The 26,523-nt window shown below is 36.0% G+C and overlaps 3 protein-coding genes across 11 annotated transcripts in view; 1 reads left to right on the plus strand and 2 right to left on the minus strand.

Annotated features, from left to right (window-relative positions):
• The window catches only part of pcm1 (pericentriolar material 1), a 44,259-nt gene extending 31,996 nt beyond the window's left edge, over positions 1–12,263 (plus strand). For 2 of the 9 annotated variants that reach the window (XM_081361635.1, XM_081361630.1), the window contains 19 exons: positions 1,074–1,233; positions 1,426–1,778; positions 1,876–2,043; positions 2,340–2,396; positions 2,978–3,150; positions 4,349–4,480; positions 4,573–4,705; positions 6,753–6,887; positions 7,420–7,523; positions 7,621–7,755; positions 8,755–8,952; positions 9,031–9,090; positions 9,367–9,493; positions 9,937–10,088; positions 10,165–10,234; positions 10,341–10,534; positions 10,644–10,736; positions 11,076–11,199; positions 11,506–12,263. In XM_081361635.1, coding sequence (XP_081217761.1) covers positions 1,074–1,233; positions 1,426–1,778; positions 1,876–2,043; positions 2,340–2,396; positions 2,978–3,150; positions 4,349–4,480; positions 4,573–4,705; positions 6,753–6,887; positions 7,420–7,523; positions 7,621–7,755; positions 8,755–8,952; positions 9,031–9,090; positions 9,367–9,493; positions 9,937–10,088; positions 10,165–10,234; positions 10,341–10,534; positions 10,644–10,736; positions 11,076–11,199; positions 11,506–11,531 — 2,594 coding nt within the window. In that variant the 3' untranslated portion in view covers positions 11,532–12,263. The remainder of the gene's footprint in view (positions 1–1,073; positions 1,234–1,425; positions 1,779–1,875; positions 2,044–2,339; positions 2,397–2,977; positions 3,151–4,348; positions 4,481–4,572; positions 4,706–6,752; positions 6,888–7,419; positions 7,524–7,620; positions 7,756–8,754; positions 8,953–9,030; positions 9,091–9,366; positions 9,494–9,936; positions 10,089–10,164; positions 10,235–10,340; positions 10,535–10,643; positions 10,737–11,075; positions 11,200–11,505) is intronic. The other 7 variants (XM_081361631.1, XM_081361633.1, XM_081361636.1 and 4 more) reach the window with 7 other exon arrangements.
• A 73-nt stretch (positions 12,264–12,336) lies between these two features.
• Positions 12,337–19,049, minus strand: asah1b (N-acylsphingosine amidohydrolase (acid ceramidase) 1b). The gene is made up of 14 exons (XM_081361640.1): positions 18,632–19,049; positions 18,354–18,400; positions 16,867–16,957; positions 16,588–16,674; positions 16,333–16,411; positions 16,168–16,242; positions 15,530–15,575; positions 15,132–15,276; positions 14,856–14,910; positions 14,634–14,715; positions 13,372–13,503; positions 13,160–13,283; positions 13,000–13,056; positions 12,337–12,902 (listed from the first exon to the last, which is right to left on the minus strand). Exons 1-14 carry the CDS (start codon positions 18,707–18,709, stop codon positions 12,813–12,815), a joined length of 1,188 nt encoding a protein of 395 aa, XP_081217766.1. The 5' UTR covers positions 18,710–19,049; the 3' UTR covers positions 12,337–12,812.
• frg1 (FSHD region gene 1) lies at positions 18,880–25,901 on the minus strand. The gene is made up of 9 exons (XM_081361641.1): positions 25,678–25,901; positions 25,459–25,523; positions 25,184–25,306; positions 21,507–21,564; positions 21,201–21,315; positions 20,995–21,099; positions 20,726–20,817; positions 20,105–20,215; positions 18,880–19,921 (listed from the first exon to the last, which is right to left on the minus strand). The coding sequence occupies exons 1-9, from the start codon at positions 25,737–25,739 to the stop codon at positions 19,885–19,887; spliced, it is 768 nt and encodes a 255-aa protein (XP_081217767.1). The 5' UTR covers positions 25,740–25,901; the 3' UTR covers positions 18,880–19,884.
• Between the last annotated feature and the right edge of the window lie 622 nt (positions 25,902–26,523).

A 26,523-nucleotide genomic window follows, 5' to 3' on the forward strand; every position in this document is an offset into this window, starting at 1 on the left:
GTGAATTTGGACAAGGCGCACAAAAGTATCCATCTCGTGAGGAAATACCACCCAATAACTAGACCACATCTTAGAAAAATGAACCGTCCTGTGGCGTTTGCAGGACTTAAGTGCAGCACACCTACCTTAGGTCGGCGACACACTGGCTGCGTGGCGTGTCCGTTTTTATTTCGGCTCCCATGTTAACAGGTTAGAGCTTGAGAGCGTGAGACGCGCTTCTCAGTTGCGGCACGAGCCGCGCTGAAAACGCGTGCATGCCAGAAATAGAACCAACGCCTATTTTTCATGCGACACGCAAGCCTGTTGGAAGCGTTTCCTGGCAAAATATAATAGGAAAAGATGTTTGTATGTCATTTTTACATGAATAAATATTAATAAATTACATTTAGATGTTTGAAAGTTAAGGTTTTGACATATAATTTAAAAAAAATTATCGATTTTCAAATATTGCACCTGTCAATACAGAACGAAATATTCTGTAGCCTATTTTGCCGTCAATAGCCTACTGCCGAGTGCCGACGCTGTCTTTGCTGCTATATATTTATGTTTAACATTAAGTAGCCTAGGCCTTCCACAACTCTCTCCCCATATGTCGAATATATCACCAATGAGGCGTATGTCACCTAGCAGCAGCAGCGCTGTTTCTGGTGTGCAAAGACAGAGAAAAAGAGACGCAACTGACACGCAACAGAAACGCCACAATCACACCACACAGCCAGTGTGTCGCCGGCCTTAAGACTACCTAATTAATAGTTAATTATTAATATTTACAATTTAATATAAATGTTAATTTGTTTATTTTTTTAATAAAGAATACTGCTTTATGACTATTCATTTCCATTGTCATTTACAAGCTACATGCGGTCTTGATCGCGTCTGCAATGTGTGATGCGGCCGCGGGTGATTTTTTTTTTTTGGGGGGGGGGGGTGTCGGTTAACCGCCAAACCGCGATATTTGTTGCTTCTTCACCGCGGTAAGAAAAAATCCCATACCGTCACAGCCCTAATACTGTATAGGCCTATACATACTTTTAACCTTTTTTCTTTCATTCTTGCTTCTTTTCTGTCTTTAGGCTTTAATTTCAGTCCCTTGTTTCCCTCATCGGTAGGAGATTTTCAGCAGAACCATGCCAGTTCAGATCATCAGCATGATCCAAACATATCTGTCAAAACGGAATACATGAGTTTCCCCCCTCCACTACAGAGATCTCCACTCAACAACACAGAGAAAAGGTACTAATGTGTTTCTGTAATTTGGATTAATATGATAAAATCTTGATGATTCTATCAATTACAGTCAGGTGAAAATTTAAGAATGAACTACTTTATATATTGGTTAGCTGTAAAGTCAACAAAATGATCTTGTTTAAACTACAAAAAAGGAAGAGAAACCTAACAAATCATGTTTACTTTTACTTTATAAAGGTTTCAGTCTCAGGCTGATACTGTGGCTGATGCTAATAACTCGAGCTGGTTAAACTCCTCCCTGAATCGCTCTGGTCAGAGACCCACCCTCACCTCAGGCCATACAAGTCAGATAGAGAAGAACTCCCCTTCCTCCTCTCCTGTTCCTCACCCTTCCATTTCCCGGGATCGCTCCTACATACCTGACTCCCAGGAGTCTATGAGCAGCCTGCCAGACAGGGCAGACCCGACCACTGTCACCAAGACCTTTAGAGCAGGACGCAAGGCTGCGGCACAGGCCAGCCTGGCCTCTAGAGACAAGACCCCCAACACAAAGAGCCGGCGCAAGAGAGGCAGGGGACAGAAGAACACAGGTGTGTCTATATTTATATATTTAGGCAAAAGAAGCCTTGGAGTTTAAGACGCCCAATTCAATCAAATTGGGTTAAATTGTGTTCTTTTCATTTTCAGCGTCTGTGGACAGTGACAGTGTTTCAAGTGACTCTCAGTTTGATCAGGACAGAGAGCGCACCTCTCAGGTCAGATACAAAGATCTCAACCAGGGCCTGCTAGACAAACTCACACAGGAGAAACTGGACAGCAAGACTAAGAACAGCAAGCCAAATGATCTCTCATCTGGTATGACTTTACATAGATCCAGCTACTGATATCACTGAATAAAACGTCATAACACTAAACATCAAAATGTAGAACAATGAGAACTGTCTTGTTATACAATGTGCACTATATTCTTCAATCAGAGATGTATCTGCCAGAACAGTATAGCAGACTTTTTTTTTTCCCATTCTAATTTAATTTGATCATCATTTGAACATCTTATGTCCCCTGTGTCCTTGTATTGTTTTATAGTGTCACTAATTTCATTTTTATTTCTGTTTTTGTTCACATTTCATTTTGGGTTTTGTTCTTCACAGCATATGCTTGGAGAACACCTTTTCTCTCTAACAGAATTGCATGCACTGAAGTCCCAGGTAACTCCAAGTTAATCAGCTGTTTGACCTGCTAACTACCTAATCTGCATGTTTTCCTTCTCCCCTTTCTCCTCTTCTTATTTCTAAACTGCATTAACATGCATAAGAAATACTAGACATGAGACAGATGTTTTCATTTTCAGGGCACAAATCTCGCAAATATAGATTTTAGAAACAACTCCCCTGAGCTGTATAAAGTTTATTTCTGTTGTTCACTATTGTCATTTCAGAACATTGGGAAATTGGGGAGGAAAGGGGAAGAGTCTGCTGTGCTATTTATAATACAAACCCAGTGTGTTTTGTTATGGATGTTTTACCTTTGCTTTTGAGTTGAAGACAGAAAGTGTGGATCTGAGCATGGTTTTAATAGTGTTTTTGAATATTGTGTGAAGTTCAGTACTCCAGGTGTTGCTAATGCTGCACTTGAAGTTATGTTAAGTATGTTTCCCACACATAGTATTTTTGTAGAATTAGTTTGCACAGACAGCAGTTGTTTGATCTACTCTTTATATGCTTGAGTTTTAGTAGATTGTCTGTTTATCATCGTTTTTGTTCTGACTGTGTATATTTCTCTTCTCTAGATGTGAGCAGTGATTTCTCTCTTTTTGAGGCCCTGAGAGAGACAATCTATTCTGAGGTGGCAACACTGATCTCTCAGAATGAGTCTCGTCCTCACTTCCTCATTGAGCTCTTCCATGAGCTTCAGCTGCTCAATACTGACTACCTGCGGCAGAGGGCGCTCTACTCACTACAGGTACAGTACACCATTGTCAAACCTGTGCACACTTCTACAGACACAACAGGCCCACATGGAGACTTGATGGTTTTCCACATGTTCTGCATCGATTGTGGTGGAAATCTGCAAAATTGCTTTAACCCATGTGCTGTGTTGAAAATCCTGCAAAAATGTTTTTATAAAGTTCTCGTTATGCTACCTTATCACCAAACGTTGGATTCAATCTTTTTGTCAGCTTGTTTTCTTTCAGTTAAGACAGGTTTTGTATTTATTTTTGGAGCCGATCGATTATTGGCCTTATTTATCTGAGCTTACTTGCCTACGTTTTTGTGTGAAAAAAGCGTTGTTTGTGGATAATTTTGTAATTTTTCTTAAAATAGGGAAAAAATTGCGCTGTTTATCACACTAGTGTGCTTTAATGTTTAACAAGGAAATTGTTTTGAAATGGTTTAATTTTAAAGTTACACTTGTGGTACAAAAAAAATTGCTTATAAATCACTCATTACACTATTTAATCACCAAATATTGGATTAAATATTTTTGTCAACTTGTTTTCTTTCAGTTAAGACAGGTTTTGTATTTATTTTTTAAACTGATTGATCTTAGGCCTCATTGATCTGAGCCCATTTGAGGATAAAGTTGAGGATAAATATGGACAAAATTATCTACAAGTAATGTTTTTTGTTTTGTTTTGTTTTTACTCAAAAACTGAGATACTTAAGCTTTTACGATTTTTAAAGCTTTTAAATGATAAATAAGGCCTACGATAGATAAATTCCAAAAAGAAATATAAGCCTTGTCCTAATTGAAAGAAAACAAGTTGACAAAAAGATTTAATCCAATATCTGGTGATGTTGTAACAAAATTAGAGATTTATAAGCAATTTTTTGTAGTCTGATCATTTTTGACCGGGAACATCGCAAGTGTTACAATGTGGAGAAAAAAGACCCACAAAAAATTACAAAAAGTATCACAACAATTTTGGGAAGTTGTTAGACTTTGGGTGAGGAAAGTCAGTAAATTTTAGTCCAATGCAATAGCATTAACTAGCATTTTTGGGTCTGGGAAAATCCTCTCCGTGGCAAAATAACCCAAACACAACCTGAGGGTTACACTGAATTAGTCAAATGTACTTAAACAAAAGTGGCATAGAATGTGTGTGCGCACACACATCCTATGCCACATATCAAATCTCATCATTGGTTTTGGCCACCAGGACATTGTAACAAGGCACCTGACAGAGAAGAGTGTGGCAGATGAGCATGCGTCCTCTTTGGGTCCGGCTGTGTGGGCCACAGGCTCACAGTCAGAGCTCACACCTAGTGAAAGCTTGGCTACCAGTGACAATGTAAGACATTTGCTTCCCCATCTGCCCATCTGATTTTCTCACTTTAATTATCACACAGTTGATTTATTTATTTTTCTCCCTGGTTTTTCCAGGACACATCTGAGAAGATTGTTACCGTTAAATCCAACTCTGTTCTGAAGAGGGTAGCAGATAGAGATTCGATGGACAACGAGAGCCTGCTGTCCACCTCTTCCAACCTTGAACCCTTTGCTAGTGATGACTTGGGTAAGAAGACAAGAAGACACAATCATGGGAAAAACAATAGATAGGTTTAGGGCTGTCACTAACGACTATTTTGGCAATCGAGTAATTGGTTGATTATTTTGTCGATTAAGCGAGTAACGGCCTGGTAATTGTTGTTCCACTTTACACCAGATCAAGTCCTTGTTTAATATTGGCCAAATTGCATTTAATTCAAATGTTAACTTAATATTTAACATTTGACCACTTCTTTATGATAGAAATGCTGCAGGGACTGAAATTTCTCAGAATATGGGAAAAAGAATATGGGAACATCAAAACATGCAAACTCAGAACTTTTATTTTGAAATTCCAATGAACAGTAACAGTTTGCACATTTAGAATCATATTTATGTATTCCCCTGTATTGGCGTAGGTTTATAAATGATTTACCTTACAAATCTGATGAAATGGCGCACATTGCAATCCCAGATGAACGTTATAAGCAGCCCAAACTCACAGCATATGTAGAGATGGAGTTTGAGATAGGGATGGGCATTTTTCAAAAATATTGCATTCAAATATTCGGGCTCATAAAATTCGAATATTCGTTTATTTAAATGACGTTTAATGAAAAAGACGTTATTTTTTAAGTTAATTTTTTTTTAAGTTTTTGTCATTTCTGAAGAAGCTTACGATTAGGCAGTATACACAACAAGCTTACAATATATGTTAAAGTTTTCTTTTAATTGAAAACATTAAACAGTATATGTGTAAACAAAAAAATATAAAGAACAAAAGGATATAAGCTCAAGCAGCGCGAACGGAAAAAAACACCTAAAAAAGCAGAGTAAGTTAGCAGATTGCGCCAGTTATCGTACAGAACGTACACATACACTCGAGTAAGCATATGATTATCGTGTTTATATTGTTTCACGTTTATGTTGAGAAAAACAATAATATCCACATGCAGGGGCGCCGGCAGCAATTTATGCTCGAGTGAGAAAACGCGCTGCGCTGACAGACGTTTCAGACAAACAAAGATAACGGTGTTCTAGTTCTAAGTTTCTAACAGCACTTTGGGTTTTCTGTTCTTAAACCTCTCTCTCAACGAAACTTAAAGGAAGAATATGTCTCAATCATTTTGCTATTAGATAAGTTATCATCTCGGATCACTCACACTACAGCTGCCCTTACCTGCAGTCGTGATGCAGTGATAGACAGCTGTCTTTCCTCAGTCGACTGCTGTTTGGATTTAATGTGATTTCTCATTGTGGTGATGATATTATAACTCCAGATTAATTAATTAATTTGATCAAAAGTAATTCCATTTTGTAAAATCATTTAGTAACCTCATTTTCGACTAGTAATTCCAAACTTTGCGAGGCAGACAACGACATTATGATCAAATACAAACAACTTGTTAAACGCGCCACAGTGCCATCCAGTGCATTTAATTATAACTGCGAGTTAGTGCTTGGGATTTATCAGGGATTCACTGCATTTACGACCGGCAAAGTATTTACGGCTTCATAAATTCGATAAAATTCAAATAGTATTTTATTTTTCGAATAATAATTACAGATCGAATATTAAAAATTTCGTGCACATCCCTAGTTTGAGACGCATTTTACGCATATAAATGATAACAGTTCATGTCTAGCAGCATTTACAGTGAAAACACACACTCTGAGATGCAGGTGACCTACACGCATGCAAATAATAAAGTCGCTATATATTAAACGCAGGGCATAGATTTATTTAATTGAATCGCTGCCTTTGTGAATTCACAATAGCCATATGCTATAGTATGGTTTTTGGTTTTAGTACATCGTGCAGCCTTAGAAAACGGTCTAATAATGCGGTTCATGGGTTCTCATCAGTGTAGCCTAATGTGCCACTTCCGGTATTTTGCAGGTTACTCTACATTTTTTAAAATCGAGTACTCAAATTTAATCGAGGAATCGTGACAGCCCTAGATAGGTTGCTTACCATGATCATGCTTGCTTTGCTGGGTTGGGGCTAGACTGAATACTTTCATGTTCCGCTCTCTCTCTCTGTCTGTCCCTTTGTTTCCTTTCTGCTTCTCCAGGCAACACAGTGATTCATTTAGATAAGGCATTGGCGAGGATGAGGGAGTATGAGCGCATGAAGCTAAGGGCTGAGTGTAACACAGATAACACTGAGCACAGCCCCGGTGCTGCTGCCGCCTCAGCACTCACGCAAGGTATTCCTGCGATCACTCTCAGACTGCAGAATAGACCTGACATTCATTTGCAAGTGCTTCTAATGGCATGTCCCTACCAGATACAATGCAACAAGCAAATTGACACAATTGATACAATAAGATTTTTAACACAATGCTATAGAAATAGAAACCAAACAAATGGCTGGTTAGAAACTTTTATATGCCTTATTGCGTCCACATCTGCTCACGATGGACACTGTCTTCTGCTGTCACAGCACACATCACTGTCAGTGAGTCCATGTCTAAAAGGAATAATTCAGGCTTAGTGCATCCTGTATCTTTGTATCTGGTACACATTTCACACTAACACATTTCGTTCATTAGGCTTAAAGTAACCTGGAATATGTCTTGAATTAATCTGAGAGTTGCTATTAATGTTTATTGGGATTAGACTTTGACTAAAGCTCTGCTTGCTTTAAACATGCATATAATACATGCTTAGGGTGTATGCCCCTTTACATAACTCTACTAATGTGTTTTAATGCATATCTGTGTGTCTGTCTATTTTTAGGTGCAGGACATTCATCTACAGATGCACATTGTCCTCAGATTGACACACAACAGCTTGACAGACAAATCAAAGCCATCATGACAGAAGTCATTCCCTTCCTGAAGGTGAGCTTGCTCTACTTTTCTCTTTAACATTTCAAATAAATCAACTGTCTAAGCTGCAGTTCAGAGACGAGTTGTCTTGCATGTGTCTTTCTGTCAGGAGCACGTTGGGGAGGTGTGTTCACACCAGCTGCTCACATCTGTGAGACGCATGGTGCTCAAACTCATTCAGCAAAATGATGAAAGCAAGGAGTTTGTTCGGTTTTTCCACCGACAGCTGGGCGGCATCCTGCAGGTAAGAACAAATTTAATGTATTTATTTGTTCGAATGTAATTTGCTTCTTTGTTTTTATTTTATTACTGACTTTTTTTGTTTACTTTTCTTCAGTAGTTGTTTGACGACTTGCATTAGTTAGCCTAGTATTTGTTTGTTGCTGTGGTATCGAAAGTTGTGAAATTTCTCATTTCTTGTTACATCTTTATTTCCAGCAAAAAAAGGAAGATAAATATTGTTATTGGGAAATAAAATTACTCATATTGTGACATAAGATGGTTATTTCGCACACACCTATATGAATAAAATCACAAGAACCTGCATTTTTGAGAATCATGAGTGTGTTTGAACATTTGAACGTGACTCTGATGCCTAAAAATCTGTGTCGGAAGCCCACTAGTTGCAGGTTCTCGTACGGCCATGAAAAACCTGGAAAAGTCATGTAAATTTGTTTCACAAATATCTGTATAATAGAATGTTTATTCAGGTCCTGAATTTCAGCATGGGATTGCATAGATCACATCATTTTACTCATTCTTGCAAGTTTCACACTTTTAATGTGGAAATTCCTGCAAACATTTATTAACTATAGCATGTAGGTTAGATGAGGAAATGAATCCACATAATATATCGGATCAAATCAGTCATTTGAAAACAGTGTGAGTGATTCAGTTGCTCAATACAGTTTTTATTTTTATTTTTTTTACATTATTTTGGGACAGCTGGCAGAATTTTCTCCTGCCTAATCTGGTCAGTGTTGATTCGTCACAAAAGTTTATAGTTTTCACATCTTTTTCAACCATTTGGTTCTTGCGTGCTCCAGAGGCGGTTTTATGCATATAAAGCTGCCTCGTGAGTACCAAATTGAGTTATTTTCGTGGCTTACTGCACTTAAAAATTACCCCATTGTAAAATAAAATAAAAGGTCTAAAAATGTGCCTACATTTAATTAAGGGTGCTTTAAATAGTTTTATGAAGTTTATGATAATGATGTTCTTGGTTTTGTGTGTGCACTCACAGGACTCCCTGAGTAAGTTTGTTGGACGGACGCTGCAGGATTGTGGTGAGGACCTGCTGGTAGAGATCTCTGAGATCCTCTTTAATGAACTCGCCTTCTTCAGACTGATGCAGGATTTAGATCAGAACGCCTCTAAAAACAAATGCAGGACCAAGAGACGCTCTGACCATACATCTCCAAAACACTCGCCTCGCGCTGAGGTAGGTTCGAGTGATTAATGTGTTTCTGTAGCAATGCTTCTGTGTTAAAGGAAAATAATCTTTGCATTGTTTATTTAGGAGAAGAAAACACTAGAGAGAGAAAATACATTCTCACCATCATATTTTAATGAAGACAGAGTAAGTTATAATTGTTGAAACTTAACATTCACACAAATACACTAAACTACACTGCTTCTGAATCTAAAGCCCCACATTGAACAGTTTTATATGTTGTATATATTAGCTTGAAGTTATGAATTGAGTAAAAAAAAAAAAAAAAAAAAAAAACTTTATATTTGTTGCCTTTGCCGGTTTCATACAACAAACTTAAAGCGGTGTTTGTTTGTTTTTTGTTTTATTGCAAACCTGAATGTTTTCAATGTTAAAAATTGACTTTAAATGTTTTTTCATCAGGATCAGGATGAGACCGAGCAGCGGGGGACGCCTCATGAGAGGGAAGAGGACAAGGAGAAAGATGCACAGAGGAGTGAAGCATCTGAGGTGGAAGAAGAAGAGGAAGAAGGGCTGCCTCTTTCTATAAGTAAGGTTATCAGCCTGAAACTGAAGAGAAAAAAATAGCTATTGATATACAATACCACTCAAAAGTTGGGGGCTGGTGAGAATTTGTTTTTAAAAGTCTTTTTGTTCTCACCAAAATTTAACTTTCTATTTCTATTTTCTATTTCTATCTCAAGGGTTCATTTAGAAAACTTTTGTAACTGTAAAAGTCTACTGTCGTTTTTTATTGTTTTCTTGCTAAAGAAAAGTAAAGATACTGTTTTAAAAAATATTTTTTTTATATTCTATGTGATAGAATAGTAAACATAAAATAGCATAAAATTCGGAGTATTCAACAATACCCTTTAGTGTTTGCTGGAGGTTGTCCATCTTATCGCCTATATGTTGAGACTGTTCTGTAATGTATTTGACTTTGATAAGAATATGTTTGACTTGTGTGTTGTGTGTGTATGGTCTTTTCTTTAGGCCTGTCTAAAGCAGAGACACAGGCTCTATGCAACTATGGCAGTGGAGAAGATGAAAATGAAGTGGAAGAGATAGAGGAGTTTGAGGCTGGACCTGTTGAGGTGCAAACATCACTACAAGCCTGCATGGACAACACTAGTGAACACAGACAGGTGTGTTGGCGTGCGCACGAAAGAGTAAATAACCCGACTCAGAAGACATTAATAATGACCTGTTGTGTTGTTTCAGTGCTCTGCCTTACAAAACGAAGCCCCCCTGGAAACCAAATCAGACCTAGAAAGCCCTGAAAGCAGCCAATGTATGCCTTTCTTCTGTAATATTATGCCATTAACATTTATTGGGGTATTTACAATCAACTCATTACAGTTGAATTTTTTTTTACTTTGTCTCCCATTTTCTAACAGCTAAAAGCATGAAATCGGAGTCTAAAGAGACCGATCAGCAGCCTCCAGAGGAGGGCAGAGAGGAGGCAACAATTGGTTCAGAAGATGAAAAAGAGGAGGAGGAGGACCGTACTGCTGCTTCAGCACAAGAAGCTCCTCAGAGCTCAGATACAGCCAGCCCTGACACAGACTCCCCAGTCATGATCAACACTGATGTATGTCAGAGCAGCTGTTCTCCTCAAACTTCATTTATTCGTTTTTAAGAATGACCAAATTATGAAAAAAAAAAAAAAAAGGTATTAAGTTCCTTTGTTTGTAATATAGGAGGCTGGATCTGGAAACAATAGCCAGCGGTCAGATGAGGAAGATTTTGTGAAGGTGGAGGATCTCCCTTTTCAAATGTCTGTTCTGTGTGAGGTAAGAGCTTGAGGGGTCTCTCTCTAATAGGGATGGCCAGGATAGTGAAGTTAACAAATAAATGTGGGAAGTTAATCCTTTTTTTTTTTTTTTTTTTTTAAATCAATGAATAGGCAATTGTTTTATATTATTTTATATTTATTTGTTTTATATAATATTCATATTTTTTCCTTAATAATCATATATTTTGATTTTTTTTTTTTATAAAACATTAAAACATATATATGAATGTCAGTCACCTGCCACAGTTTTTCATGTCTCTACTCTCTAAAGTCAATGAGTCATCAAGTTTATGGTTTTTAAACATTTTCTAATTTTCTTTGCTTATAATTTGTACAGGAAGAACTTTGTAAGAGGATCTCAGAAGAGCAGCAAAATAATAACTTAGCAGCTGAAATTCTGAATGTAAATACAGAAGAGTTTACAGGACTGGTGGGAAATGCTCAAGCACTCAAAGAGCCTGGTAAATATTAAATATCCCTTAAAACATTTAGCGATCTGTTTAGACTGTACATACAGTAACTTTAATACAACTTGAAATGTAATATTAGAATAAGGTGATAACTTAAGTTCAAAACTCACATTCAGTATTTTCATGTATATTTTACATTTAAGATTTCTTGTTTTAGTTTAGTAATGCATTGAATATTAAAATTGAGCTCAATACTATGATCTGTATATGAGCAGATCCCTGTGATATGTGAAGACATGTTCTACTCACGTTCGTGTAAATCATATCTCTTTTTTTTTCTTTCCTTTTCCTTGTCAGAAACCATTGGAGCCCAGAGTGCATGAGAATGGTTCTTTGATCCGTCTTTACACTACAAACCATAATTCATTCAACATTACTATATAATGAGCTTAATACCTTAAGGTTCCTTGGAAACAACAGCTAAGATAAGTCTTAGTGAATTAGCCTGTCAGCATGTGTGATCTAACAGTTCAAGAGATGTTAAAGAAGTCTCTACACTTATAAGAAGTTTTATTCTGATTGTTTTATGGAGAATGTAGGAGAGGATGTTTTGAAAGGGTCTCTGTCTTTAAGCTGTTCTGTAGTCTGTAAGTTCATTTTCTGTGTTTCTCTTTAAGCCAGAACTCTGTTAAAGCTCCTTCAAAGGCTACAGTTTAAGGGATGCAATACATTTCTGTGTGTCCATGTTTGGCATGGTTAGGCTTTTGTTTTTGCATTTCTTTCTGGGATTCCTTCCTAGACCCATCAGCATTTTTGTGAATGCAATATACAGAGGACAGATAGACGTTCCTCTAATTCAGGATAAAACTTCAAGCACATTTGGAAAAATTCTCTATTTAAATATATTCGACTTGACCCAGGATGGAGCAGAATCACATATTAGCACTGATAAATTGTCCTGTCCTCTCTTATTGCACTCTTTTAAATGTTTTCTCTTGCTTTCATTTTTACCTTTTTTTTAAGGCATGTTGGCCATTGCTTGGGATTTCACCTTATGTGATTCTCTAATGTTTAGATTGAGATTTAAAATGAATAAAATATTGATTTTTATCATTTCCTGCAGTGATTGCTCTCTCTCTGTCACATTTGCATAAAATCTCAATGCAACATTTTCCCCACAACAAATACTGAATTTCCATGATTTATTGATGTTAGTTGTGTACATGTGTATACTGCTTCATTTTGTACACTCATTTTTGGTTGATCATTTTTCCTTTCATACACATATTGGTAGGCACTGAGGAGGTTAAATAAAGTTACAAGACACCAGTAGTGTTGATTATCCAGTTGAAACATGTTCCACTGTGCACATTTCTGTATGCAAAAAAATGATCACGATTGAAAAAAAAAATACAATTTGCCATATGCAATCTTAATTTTCAGTGCAATTTCCCACACATCTTTAGACAAGTAGTAAGTAGGCTGCTCTTCCTCTCTAAGCTTGATTAACCCAGATGATGCCCTCATGATTTCAGAGTCAGATGTTGCAAACCTTCTAAAATGTAAGATTGCTGATTTTTAATAATGCTAAAATTTGAATTGCATGCTTTTCCTAAACATACATAAGAACGTCCCAGTGATGCAGCTTGCCCAGGTGCCATCCATCACCACGGCATGCAGGGGTTAGGACAGTCCCGGATGTAAGACTCCAATGCCCCCTTAGACACCTCCATTAGAGTGGTGTATGTGGTCAGCTGCGCAGCATCATAAAGGGAAGCGTTAATGAACAAGCCATAAAATGCGCTATAAACTGATACATAAAACATTAACAGTAATGGATAATGAACCTACTTTATTTAAGACTGGCTTGGTGGACAGGACATCATAGACTGTCTTTAAGGAGATATTCTGAAAGAACAGGGTCATGAATGTAAGTGGTGAAAATAAAAATCACTATTATTTGTCAATCTGGATAAACATGATTTAGTTTATATGCGAGGTCAAAACTCACATCCTGTGTGGTCTGATTCATGCATTTCATAGCAGGAGTTCTCCTGTCATCCAAAAACAGAGGCTCTTTCCAGTGGTCATAGTTAGTCTCCAAAACATACCACCTGCCATTCTTCACATCAAGCCTGAAATACATAGCATTTCAGTTTATTATTAGTTTCTAACGAAAGACTCAGTCTTTTAACTGTGTGTAGAGTGTAATGCAATGCTCACTCCAGTGGACTGATGCTGTGTGTCCTGGATCTGGTGATGATGCAGGCTTGACCCGTCTGGTTTCCTCCCAGGATGAAGTAGGCTGGAGCCAGCAGCTTAGTGTCAGCCAACAGAGCCTTGGCACTTTCATAGCTAAAAGAAATCATCATCATCTTCATAAAGACCATGTGTCTTTGCTTTTGTTTCTTCAATATCGCAAACATAAAAAAGTCACTTCTTATTTAAGTTCAGGTAAAGACACAGTTTGGAATGATTATGATTCGAATTAAGTATCTTATGCTCACCAAAGCTGCATTTATTTGATGAAAAATCAAGTAAAACAGTAATATTGTGAACTATTTTTTATTTATTTTTATGTATTTTAAAATGTTATTTATTCCTGTGATGCAAAGCTGAATTTTCAGCATCATTACTCCAGTATTCAGTGTCACACGATCCTTCAGAAATAATTCTAATATGCTGAATTGGAGCTCAAATATTATCAATTATTACTAGTTATTTGTATTATCAATGTCAAAAAAGGTTTTGCTGCTTAATATTTTTGATACATTTTTTCAGGATTCTTTGATGAATAAAAGCTCAAAAGAACATGAATTTAGTGCATCCTTGTTGAATTTTTATTAATAATTATTAACACCAAAGTTTGAATGGTAGTGTATCACAGTTTCCGCAAAAATATTAGGCAGCAAAAACTGATTTCAACTGACGATAAGTATAATAAATATTTTTGAAACATCAAATCAGCCTATTAAAATGATTCCTGCGGGATCATATGACACTGAAGACTGGAGTAAAGATGCTGAAAATTCAGCTTTCCATCACAATTATACATTTTATTTTAAAATATATATAAATAGAGAACAGTTCTTTTAAATAGTGATCATATTTCACAATACTACTGTTTTACTGTATTTTTCATCAAATAAATGCAGCCTTGGTGAACATAGGAGACTTCTTAAAAAATAAAAATTAAAAAAAACTTTAGTTTAGGGTCCACTTCTAACTAGTTGCTTATTAGCCAGCATATTACTAGGATATTGGCTGTTTATTACCACATATTAATGCCTTATTCTGATTGACCATATTCTTCATTCCTTAATCCTACCCATTACCTAAACTTAACAACTACTTTACTCACTATTAATAAGTGGTAATTATGAGTTTACTGAGGCAAAAACTCATAGTTAATAGTTACTATTAAGAATTGGACCTTAATCTAAAGTGTGACCATATTTTAAAATAACTATCTCTAGCTAGCCAACCTAGTTGCATTCTCCAACACAGAACGAGTCAGAAAACTCATCCACATGCCGTCTCTCTTCCCCAAGATCCACTCCAGAATCCCTGTAATTCACATCACACACTTACTCACAATAAAACTACATACCAAACGATCTGACCAAATGAAATGAGTAATCATATTTGAAGAAAGCTTCAATGTATCAATGCCATATAGCTCTGCAAATAAAAGAGCAAAGGCTTACCGATGTACCCTCCATCCAGACTGAATCGTTCATTCATAGTGAGTGTGAAAGAGCGCTAGAAAGAAAACAAAAGACAAAGAGTCAAGGGACAGAAGCAATGTGATTATTGACCAACAATCAATGCTTTCACAATTGTCCTTCCCGTTAAACTGCAGAAGTGAAACTAAAAAGAGACAAAAGGTCATTCTGGATCCTGTCACCATGATTTATAATCCATTCTGGATTGAACTCTAATCAACTCAGATCGCTCACTCTGATTCTCTCATCCGTCCTTACCTGATGAATACCAGTCAGCATGCCCACGTATCCTGCAAAATTGGTGGATTTAAAGACAGTCTGATTGTTCCTTCTGAAGTCGAGGTTGACAATAAGTGGCTTCAGCTTCTCTGTGATGATCCAGGACCTGTTCTTCAAATCCCAACTGGAAACAGAGGATTCCAAAGAACAGTCGGAAATCTTAATGTTTTAGGCTTCAATATACAGTAGTCAACATTTGAAGCGGATCAAAAGAAAATACATGAATTTTGAACAATACCTGTTCTTGTCTCAACTGATGAGCTTTTTTGATCCACTTCAAATGCTGACTACTGTATGTACTGTATATATAATTCACTCAAAAAATGATCATAAATCGAGGAAGTACTGTAGGTTAACAACAATGACACTAAACTCACCCCATGAAAAGTCCAAAGTCCAGGTTCCTTGCATGGATGAGATTGCCTAGAGTAAAAACAAACTAATCTTTCCTGAATGGCACAACTTTATATCAAATATTATACACCACTGTTCAAAAGTTTGAGGTCGGAAAGATTTTGATTATCGGTAAGATAATGTTTTTGAAAGGAGTCTCATATTCTCACCAAGGCTGCATTTATTTGATCAAAAATACAGTAAATCAGTCTAATTGAGAAATATAACCATTTAGAAGAACTCTTTTCAATTTGCATATATTTTAAAATGTAATTTATTCATGTGATGTCAGTTACACTGAAATTTCAGCATCATTACTCATTACTGAAAACATTTTTTTTTTCAAGATACTTTGATGAATAGAAAGTTTATTTCTAAATGAAACAGCATTTATTTTAAATGAATGTTTTGTAGCATTTTAAGTTTTTACAGTCACCTTTAAACAATATAATCTATCCTGGCTGAATACATTTGTATTCACTTCTGTCAAAAAAAATATATATATATATGTCTGGCCTGACCCTTTGGAATGGAAGTCATATAATGCTTATTCGATATGCTATAACACAGATAAAAATGATAAAATAATCTCAAAAAATGTTATATCAGATGATATCCTCACCATTGACATCCTCTGCAACCAGAGAAGTGCACACAGTGAACACCTCGTAAAATATGTTGAAGAGCACCACCTCACCTGCGTTACAGAGAACAGTTGATGGAGTGAGTTGATGCTTTACGTTTTATTTAACAGTGTGAAACATGATGGTTTTGATGCATTTCATACCCAAAGGAACGCCAGACACTGATGCTATTCCTCTGATCTCCTCATTGAAAGGATAAGGCAGGGTGTTCACCATCAAGGGCTGAGGACAAACACATCAGTCATTTTAGTTATTACAGCTTAAATCATTAATGTAGGTGATCTCTGACAGGTATGCAGATCAGTGTGTCAGCATGATATGAGATTTAAGAGTGTCGTATACTTCAATAAATGATGATTTAGCATCATACAAAGTGATACGTCAGACTGCCTACTCACCAATTCCTTGTCTACTAGTTGGATGAGCTTCCCACTGGGAACAAAGGCATCCGCTAGATCTCTGATAGCCTGAATCATGCTCGCCATCTAAAAGAAAAGCACATGAGCTCTTGAAAACGTCACTGAACACATCAGCCCTTCTCAGATCGTTCCTTTTTAGTTTGCTTTTGGGCAATAAATTTCACATTTTGCCAAACAAATTTAAGCGCTTACAGAAATGCCATTAAATGCATGTAGAGCATTTGAACTATAGAGCATTGAATCATGACATAAACTCACATCCTTCTTTTTGTCTGTGATAACATCTGTCCATCTTTTGCTTGGTGGTAAGTCCAGATCAACGGTATACCAGGACACATCACCTTTAAATCTAAAAGATACAGAGATTCAAATACAGATCTTCTCCCCTCACACAACTTACTATTTCAATTATGTATACAATATATATATATATATACACACACTGCCGTTCAAAATGTTGGGATCGGTAAGGTTTTTAATGTTTTTAACAGAGGTCTCTAATGCTCACCAAGGCTTCATTTATTTGAAATATTGTTAAATATTATGACAATTAAAAAAAAACTTTTCTATTTGAATATAGTTTAAAATTTAACTTATTTCTCTGATGCAAAGCTGAATTTTCAGCATCATTACTCCAGTCTTCAGTGTCACACGATCCTTCAGAAATCATTCTAATATGCTAATTTGATTATTATTATGATCAATGTTGAAAACAGTTGTGGACAATTTTATTCAGGATACTTTGATGAATATAAAGTTCTATTTCACTTATTTGAAATAGAATATTTTGTAACTTTGTAAACTTTATAAAGTCTTTACTGTAACTTTTGATCAATTTAATGCATCCTTGCTGAATAAAAGTATTAATTTCTTTTATTTCTTCCACCCAAAAAATAAAATCTTACTGACCCCAAACTTTTAAACAGTAGAGTATAATGTTACAAAAGCTATTTCAGAACAACATAAATGTTGTTCTTTTGAACTTTCTATTCATCAAATAATTTTTTACATAACTTTGTTCAACATTGATAATAAACGTTTCTTGAGCAGCAAATCATCATATAAGAATGATTTCTGAAGGATCATGTGACTGAAGACTGGAGTAATGATGCTGAAAACCCAGCTTTGCATCACGGGAATAAATTACATTTTCAAATATATTAAAATAGAAAACAGTTATTTTAAATCGTAATAATATTTCAGCCTTGGTGAGCAGAAGAGACTTCTTTTAAAAACATAAAAAAAACTTACCAATCCCGAACTTTTGAACGGCAGACAGTGTATATTTATATATAACATTATATTTTCAATTATATTTTAAAACATCAGTTTTCTTTGATTTATAAACTTACTATTACAATTTTCTTTCTAGTACTAAAAAACAGTGTGAAGCTGCAAAAACCACACAAGTGAAGTAATGTGACAAATATGACATATTTTAGTAATTGCATAACAGGCATAACACGCACTGTTACAAAACACCTGACTTGGTTTCACTTCTTTAAAACTAAACTATACTGACACATAAGACATATTGTGAAATATTTTTTTTTTCATGCTAAGTCTTTGTTTCTTTCCAGTGTGACTCGTTTAATTTGTACTTTGTATAATCATTTTCATAATCATAATTTTGTTACATGCAATTGTTGTATGCTTGTACTGATTAAGGTTTAGAATAACATTGTTATACTCTGACAGAAGTGTTTGCAGATTGTATAATCCATAATTTCAGTTGTCGTACTCACGTCGGTCCGTTTGGAGGATACATGCCACTTCTGCACTCTTCTGTGTACTGAAACATCAACAACAGTGATTTAGCACATATTTACAGTAAACTAGTGTTGTTTCCAACAGCACAATTTAGGTCGTTTAAGTTATAAAACAGCCCAATGGCGTGTAAACACAACACTGAAGTCCAGCAATTATAGTAACTTCAATGAAACAACCCTGAAATTAATATGAAAACAGTATTGCCATAAACACACGTTTTCATCAAGATTAACAACGACAGATGGTGACTTACCGGTGGTACATATTGCGCATACAAGCACATAAACATAAAAGAGAGACTAAAACAGCAGACGTTTAATTTGACGATCATGATGAGACACCCGCAGTCTTCAGACTTCAGAAGCGTCTGTGAACACGGAAGTGCTGATGATGAGATGATTCTCGTGACAGTTCCTAATCTGCGCAAACCCAGTAGACACTGGGGGAGTTACCATAACAATGAGTTACAAAATAAAAGATGACTTTACACTTTCTGTATTTGGGGTTGTCTCTGCTTTATTTTACTAAGCTGTAGCACAAGACTGTCCCATATCATTTATTATTATTATTATTATTAATTAGGTAATGAGAAACAACCGCAGAACAAAGCATTTTACCTCTCCCGAAACAGAGGTAACAAATAGGTGAATGTATTGCGACATCTAACGGTTGTAGATGGAAGTGCAACAACAAGCAGTGTGTGTGTGTGTGTGTGTGTGTGCGCGCGCGCGTGTGTGTAAACCAAATGTCCTTTGTCCAACCAAATGTTCAACGAAATCCTTGTACTTGTGGGACATTTTTTTTTGTTCCCCATGAGAAAAGCAGCTTACTAAGTGATGATTTTGAACATGTAAAAACAAAGTTTGTACAGTATAAAAATCATTATGTCCATGGAAAGTGCCCAGGAAACATAAAAACACATAATGTGTTTGTGGATAAATAATTTTTTTACTGTATCTTTATATGTTTCATATTATTTCAAATGTAAATGGAAGAACAAAAAAACAAAATACCATTTTATCATTCCAAAATCAATATTCAGTGAACGGACAGCACAGTTACTGCACATGATGAATTACATCTTCAAATGTGGCTCAACAATAATAATATTCTCATATAGGCCATGTATCAAAACCATAAAAAAAATCACACCACATCAACACTGACGACTTCAGTCAGAAACATTCAAAGAATAGTTTTCTATGATGTTTACCATGTTTTTAAAGATTTTTTTCATTCTATGTACTGTGAAAATTGTATTAAAATAAAAATGTGATTAAACAACAGATTTTTTTTAGTTTACAATCCATTTAATTTGGGAAATGAATCACATTTACAGTTCGACATTACACAAATGACAACATCTCTAAAATTATGAATTGTAGTCCATTAAAATAAAAGTGGGAGGGGCATTTTCTTGTGAACAGTGAATAGTTTATTTAAAAAAATGGCAGAGATTTCATGACAATGTCAAATTAAAACATAAAAAAACAGTGTATCCTGGTTTCACTTGCAGTATCTGTCAGCCTTCATCTTTGCTCTCCTAAATAAAAAGAAAAAAAACATTTTAATAATGTAGTAATGTTAGCATATTCACAAACCATCTTCTATAATAAATCATCCAATGGGGTATGTCAACATGCCAACTTTTCTTCCGTCTAAGGATGAGCTAAATTAGCAGGCTATATTCATTTATTATTCAGTATGAGGTTTCTTGAGGTCTTACCTGTCCAGCAGTGCCTCGTGGAATTTTCCATCTGTTCTGGCTACTTTCAGAGAACCGCTGTCTTCCTCATTAACCCTCAGCTTCCGATCCTGAAAACTCTGGAACTTCTTCCTGTAGGCAAACGTTCACATTTATTTTACTAAATGCTCAATCAACAGCTTCTGAATTTTCCTGAAGGTAAAAAATAGGCCAGTCACGATCATGAACTTTGAGCTGATTTTCATACAAAAAATTGCTTTTATTCATGTCACTTACTTTTTTTTCTTTTTTTCTTGGAATTGTATAAAATATGATAATATAATTATATTTAAAAAAGGCCCATGTGATTTACTTTGATGCTGTGAAAATGAATATGTATACAATTAATATATTAAAATATAATAAATACAATGCAGTCTGATTAAACCCACAAACCTTCATTTCGCATGAAAAAAAGACTGACTATCTTTATGTACTTTAGTTTACAACAGTGTTCTTTTATATTCTTTGGCAAAATGTGGTTGAAATTTAAACTGCCCAATTATTACGGTTGCCTCAAATAATTGTGATTAGATAGAATAACCACAATTAGACAATCAATCAATAATCGTGACAGGCCTAGTAATAAAAGCAAGGACTCACACGTAGTTGATCTCACAGTTCTTGACATTACCCCTGTCTTCATCAGCAATATCGTCTTTACTCTTCACCTCTCTTTCTATGGATGAACGGATCTGTGGAGGACAGATAAGCATGAAAAATAACGTTAATATTTATTCCAGGAAAAAGTCAAGTGTAATTTAAAAGCAATATTCTTGTGTTCAGATAAAACACATTGTCTGTGTATCACAAAAATAAAAAATCCCTTAAGCAATTCATCTTGGTGTTGACTGAGTTCAGGAGAGATTCACCTTGATCATCTCCTCATCTCCAGCTGTCTTGTTTTTGGCCACTATGTCTCCGTCCTCACTGTATGAGATGAAACAACTGTTTGCAGCAAGCAAGGCCATTTTACGCTGCGGAAAACAAGAAACATAAACGAAATGGTAAAATCTGAATTCGAAATACCAACATTATATTCATTGATTTCATTGACTTGACTGCCAGATTCACTCACATCCTGAAACACTGGTTCCCACTGTTCTCTGGAGCCGATGGCATCTGATCGACCAATAACAACACCATCTGAGCTTATACCTAAATACTTCCCATAGCCTGACTTCAGCGCTATCCTAGAAACCAGCAAAACAGACGAGAAAAGTTAGTCACATGATCGATTCAAAAATTATCTACAGAATAATACATGGCACTTATTATAATACATTTTAAGGTGCTGTTAGTAATTGCAGACTTTTTTTTTTTTAACTTCATGCACCCATCCCTACTCAGAACACCTAGTTATGGATATGGATATGATCTTTACCTGGAGTCTGAGAGTCTGATGGCAGTGAACTGTTCAGGAGGATCTGGACCTTCATCCTCTGTGAACATAAGACATATTTATTTGTCATTTATTTGATCAAAAACATAGAAAAAGTGATATAGTGAAATATTACAATTATTATTACAAATAAACTTCTATACTGGTAAGCGAAAACTAAAAAATATATATAAATAAAATGCTGCTTAATATTTTTTGTGGATTCTTTACGAATAGAAAGTTAAAACTACATCATTACTTTTGTAACATTATACATGTCTTTACTGTCAATTTTGATCAATTTAAATGCATCCTTGTTGAATTATAATTGAATAAATTTTTATGTCATCAAAGTTTTAATGGCTAACTATTTAAAAAAACAAAACTCAAAAAGATTTGCTAAAAAATATCAAATACAGAGAACAAAGAAAGGCCTTGAAACCATAAACTACTTGACAACAATTTATTATACCTATTGAGTCTTGCAGAATTTTAACAGAACATTTTTCTTCAACCATGAATGCCTGAACAAAAGAGCAAATCTGAAAGCTGATATTATATTCCACCTGCTGTGAACTCATGAATTATCTAATATATTGAATACTGCAAGAGCACTCCAGTGATATGCTCAAAAAGTTACAGGATAGTGTGAGTGTGTGAGTGTGTGTGTGCATCTACCACATCTCTGGCCTGGAGAGGTGTGGTAATCATACAGATGCACTGGTCATGAAGTGGGTATCAACACCAGTTAAAGTCATTATTTTCCTAATTTCAGGTCTCAACCACTAAATTAAATTGATTTTGGGGAGCATGCATAAATTAAATGGTGCTTCCAGAGTGATGTAGAGACTGATCCTTACAGCCATTGGTCAGTGAAAAGCAGAAAATGAAGCTGGAGAGAAAACAACCGTAAACAACTCCTTCTGGTGACTGAACTATGAAATTGCTCGGCGCTTTGTATGAATGGCTGCGGTAATAGCAACTGACGATCCCTAACATTATTCAGGTTTTTAAATCCCTCCAAACTGAAAGCAACAGAGAAACAGCAGCACCTAGCCATCTCTACTTTTGAGACTTATTTGTTCCGCGCTATTAGAGGGACCTTTCCAATTTAAAAGGCGATATAAAAGCCGCACGGCAGAAAAAAAATAGAGTGCAGTATAATTGCACAGAAAGAATTGCTTGTTGCCTGAAAGTACTGCAAATATATCTTGTAAAGTGCATTTTTAAAAAAAACAGACCTTAAGAATGAAATATTTCAGGTTCTAGTTTATGTCAATTAACATTTTCTCCTTTCAAATCTCACCACTACATTAATGCATCATATTTGAAGGTAGGGAAGGCAGTTTGGAGAGGCTAGTAATAGCAAGCTAGCTTTAACAGCAAAATATCCCACCTTCCCTTCAGAGCGTCTCCAAACCCACACCTCCTTCAAAACACATGAACGCACACAACCAGAGCAGAGTCTGCAAAGCGTCACGAGACGGTGTTGATTAAATTACCTCATGTCTCAAAGGGCATAACATTACAATAATAATGAATGTAAACACCTTAAAGATATCTGAATTATACCTCCTGACTGCTGCAGATTCATTTTGGCATTGATAGTGTTGCCATAAAAATGCATAATTCTGAGTCTGAGGACATGAACAGCTCAGAGTAGAACGTCACAGGTTGCCATCTTTTAATTACGGTTATTATGACAAGGCATGAACGCAGCATAAACTTGTTGTTTTGGTTCAGAAGGAACTGTAAAAGGCAGCTGTTTTTTTGCAGTGCTCTAGGTCTGCATGGAGGTATGGAAATACATAGGTTGACAGTCAGGTAGGACAACCTATCAATGCATTCGGACCGAATGCAATGATTGGACGAACATTTTTTTGGCCCAGAGACTTCCACAGAAGATATATGTAATTTTTTTTTATATATTTATGCCACTTCTATTATTGATTGCTATTAGGATGAGGAGAGTTTCAATGCATATAACAAAAAGTGTTTATGAAAAAAAACTGCCTACCCTTTCTTTAAGGGGTCATGATAATTTTTTTATTTTTTTATTTTTTAAATAGGTTCCTTGAGGTTCACTTATATTAGTCAATGTTTTTTGCACAAAATAAGTCATGTATTTGCAAAAGATTATTACTATCTTCCCTAATGTTGACCCTCTGTCTGAAATGCTCCATTTTAGTGCTGCGGCTGCCGGCTACTTTAAGTCTTGCCAGTAAACAGCAATGAGTCAAAATGATATGATGTTACTTTGTAGAGGAAAGAATACAAATACACATGTAACAAAGGTGTTTCTGATGTCATTGAAGTTCTCCAGATACAGATTTTTTGACTGTGGACAAAACATTCTTTGTTACCCAAACTCGCTACTAATTTGCTCAACTAGCCTATAACCTTTTGCAGTCATCAATACATCAAAATGGACAATTATTTTTTTTTAAATGGAATATTGTCAAACAACAGTATGAGTCCAATCAGTTCCCGATGAACAAAATCAAATCCCGTCCTACTTTTTTCTTGTTCGAGAAGCTGTTTCACTTGGATACTCATCACAATAGGGAAGGAAACACTATCATAACATTACATTTTTCATGTCGACTTTAAGAAAAAATATGTTAAAATGCTGGAGTGAAAAAATTGTCTTGAGTGAGTACTCTTAAAGTGATAGTTCGGCCAAAAATTATATTAAACCCATGATTTACTCACCCTCAAGCCGTTCGAGATGCATATGTCAATAATTTTTCAGACGAACACATTTTTAGTTATTTTAGAAAATGTCTTAGATCTTTCAGTGGTTATAATGTGAACCTATGGGGTCCACCTCCTTCAAGTCCCAAAAATGTGCATGCATCCTTCACAAAAGTAATCCATCCGGCTCCAGGGGAATAAACAAAGGACGTAGCGTAGGAAGCGTTGTGACGTAGAACGAACTTTTGTTTTTGTTTTGCTCTGCTCTCTGGCTGCGCTGTCGCGTTCATTCTACGTCACGACGCTTCCTACGCTACGTCCTACGCCGGCATCCATCTCCGTGAACGCTAGTCGATCGTTGCCCGGAAGCCAGTTATTTTCATTTATAAAGTTTTAAAAATGTATATTTTTACGACAAAACCGCACGGATTACCCTCAGAAGGCCTTCGTTTATCCCCCTGGAGCCGGATGAATTACTTTTGTGAAGGATGCATGCACATTTTTGGGACTTGAATGAGGTGGACCCCATAGGTTCACATTATAACCACTGAAAGATCTAAGACATTTTCTAAAATAACTGAAAATGTGTCGTCTGAAAAAAGATTGACATATGCATCTCGAACGGCTTGAGGGTGAGTAAATCATGGGTTTAATATCATTTTTGGCCGAGCTATCCCTTTAAGAGTAAGAAATATGATACATGTGTACAATAATTTGTCTCCAAAAACAAAATGGCTTTAATTATTTTGAATTCCAGTGTGTCATTTTGTTTTTATGTACACTTTGTATTTCTACCCATGTATTTTTATTGTGTAAAACTCTTTAAGAAGCTGCTTTAAAGGCGCTAAATAAAATATAGTCTATTATTATTATTAATAATAATAAAATAATACACAAAATAGGATCTGAAAGTTTTAAATAGCAAAACTGAGCTGCCTTGCAACTGCAACATTTCAGGAGTAGAATGAAGCAGATAGAATCAGCACCTTTATGTGGAGCTCCTACAGTGAAGAGTCCAGTGTCCAGTGCATGGATGTAGGAGTTGCTGTGCATCTCTATGGCCACTGAGCCTGTGATCTCACCGAAACTCTTCACTGTCCACCATCCTCCTGATGAGACACATTCAGAAACACGCATTATACAAAGATAAAGCTATGAAGCAGATCATACAGCATTTACAAAGACAGAGTCTGCACTAGTCAAATTCTATCTAACGTTATCCATCAATTTACAACTCAATAGGCGAAGTGACAACACATACCAACAACATCCAGCTTGTCGTCTTCATCTTCTCTTTTTCTCTTCTTGTCCTTCTTTTTCTTCTTTCTGCACAATACGGAAGTCGCAGGTCATTTACATTAGCGGGAATAATTGTGATATTTAACAAACTCTTTCACGGCAAAGCTTACATTAATTAGAGCAATAACTGTATATAGAATCGATACATTTTCATGAACGCAACACAGAAAGAAAGCCTTACTTCTTATCGTTTAACCCTTTAAGCACCAGTTTGGTAGACTTTACGTGTGAGTACTCTGTCATGATCACACAAGATTTAGGCAGTTTCTGTGGGATATCATACGTTGTTATTCACGCCAGCAAAGAGTTTTCCAACAGATCTGCGTGTATACGGTGGCCGAGAGGACCGCACTGAAGACGCGGCTGGAGGAAAGCGCGACACCAAACGGTCGGAGAACGCACTGCATACTGTTGCAGTGATGACGTATTTTTGTAGGCTAACTCGTAAGTTAGCATCCTAGAAAAGATATGATTTAACCTTCTTTTCTTTTCTATAGAAATTCTATAGAGTAATTATATATTTGTAACATTACACAAATCCAGTTAATTTATTCATTTAAAGTTGTTGTTATTGTTCAGTGAAAGAGATAGGCCTACAACACACTTCACTTCCCTGATTAGCCTATGTAAAAATAAATAAATAAAAATAAAATAGCGTCAACCATAGACAAATTACCCATTGGCTTTTCTTCTACGTCTTTTTTTCAAGACAATAAGCTTGTGTGCGCGTGTGTGTGTGTGTGCGTGCGTGCGTGTCTCACGCTGTTGCTCCTACCATGGTTTTAAATCACAGGGTGTGTCGGAAAGGATAGGTTATTGCCAGATTATTTATCAGACTGAAGAAAGAGAAAGAGAGGGGGGTTGGGTGGCAGTGTGTCTCCAAGCTTTTTTCTCTCCAGACACAGCGTCTACCACGAGTGAGCCACCATTTAAACCAAAATAGCTCTGAACATGGCAAAGCCCTCTTATTTAAAACCTCAGCAGACCACTGTAACAATGAAACACGTGACGTGAGTACACACACACA

Source organism: Scardinius erythrophthalmus (assembly GCF_964197995.2).
Source record: "Scardinius erythrophthalmus genome assembly, chromosome: 3".
In the NCBI taxonomy this organism is placed as follows: domain Eukaryota; kingdom Metazoa; phylum Chordata; class Actinopteri; order Cypriniformes; family Leuciscidae; genus Scardinius; species Scardinius erythrophthalmus.

Coding starts and splice junctions, on each gene's coding strand:
- asah1b (XM_081361640.1), bottom strand. CDS start 18,709: ATGATCGTCAAATTAAACGTCTGCTGTTTTAGTCTCTCTTTTATGTTT. Junction 18,401..18,631: donor ATGCGCAATATGTACCACCG/GTAAGTCACCAT, acceptor TTGATGTTTCAG/TACACAGAAGAGTGCAGAAG. Junction 16,958..18,353: donor TATCCTCCAAACGGACCGAC/GTGAGTACGACA, acceptor TGTATCTTTTAG/ATTTAAAGGTGATGTGTCCT.
- frg1 (XM_081361641.1), bottom strand. CDS start 25,739: ATGACAGAGTACTCACACGTAAAGTCTACCAAACTGGTGCTTAAAGGG. Junction 20,818..20,994: donor GAGATGAGGAGATGATCAAG/GTGAATCTCTCC, acceptor TGTCCTCCACAG/ATCCGTTCATCCATAGAAAG. Junction 19,922..20,104: donor CACGAGGCACTGCTGGACAG/GTAAGACCTCAA, acceptor CTTTTTATTTAG/GAGAGCAAAGATGAAGGCTG.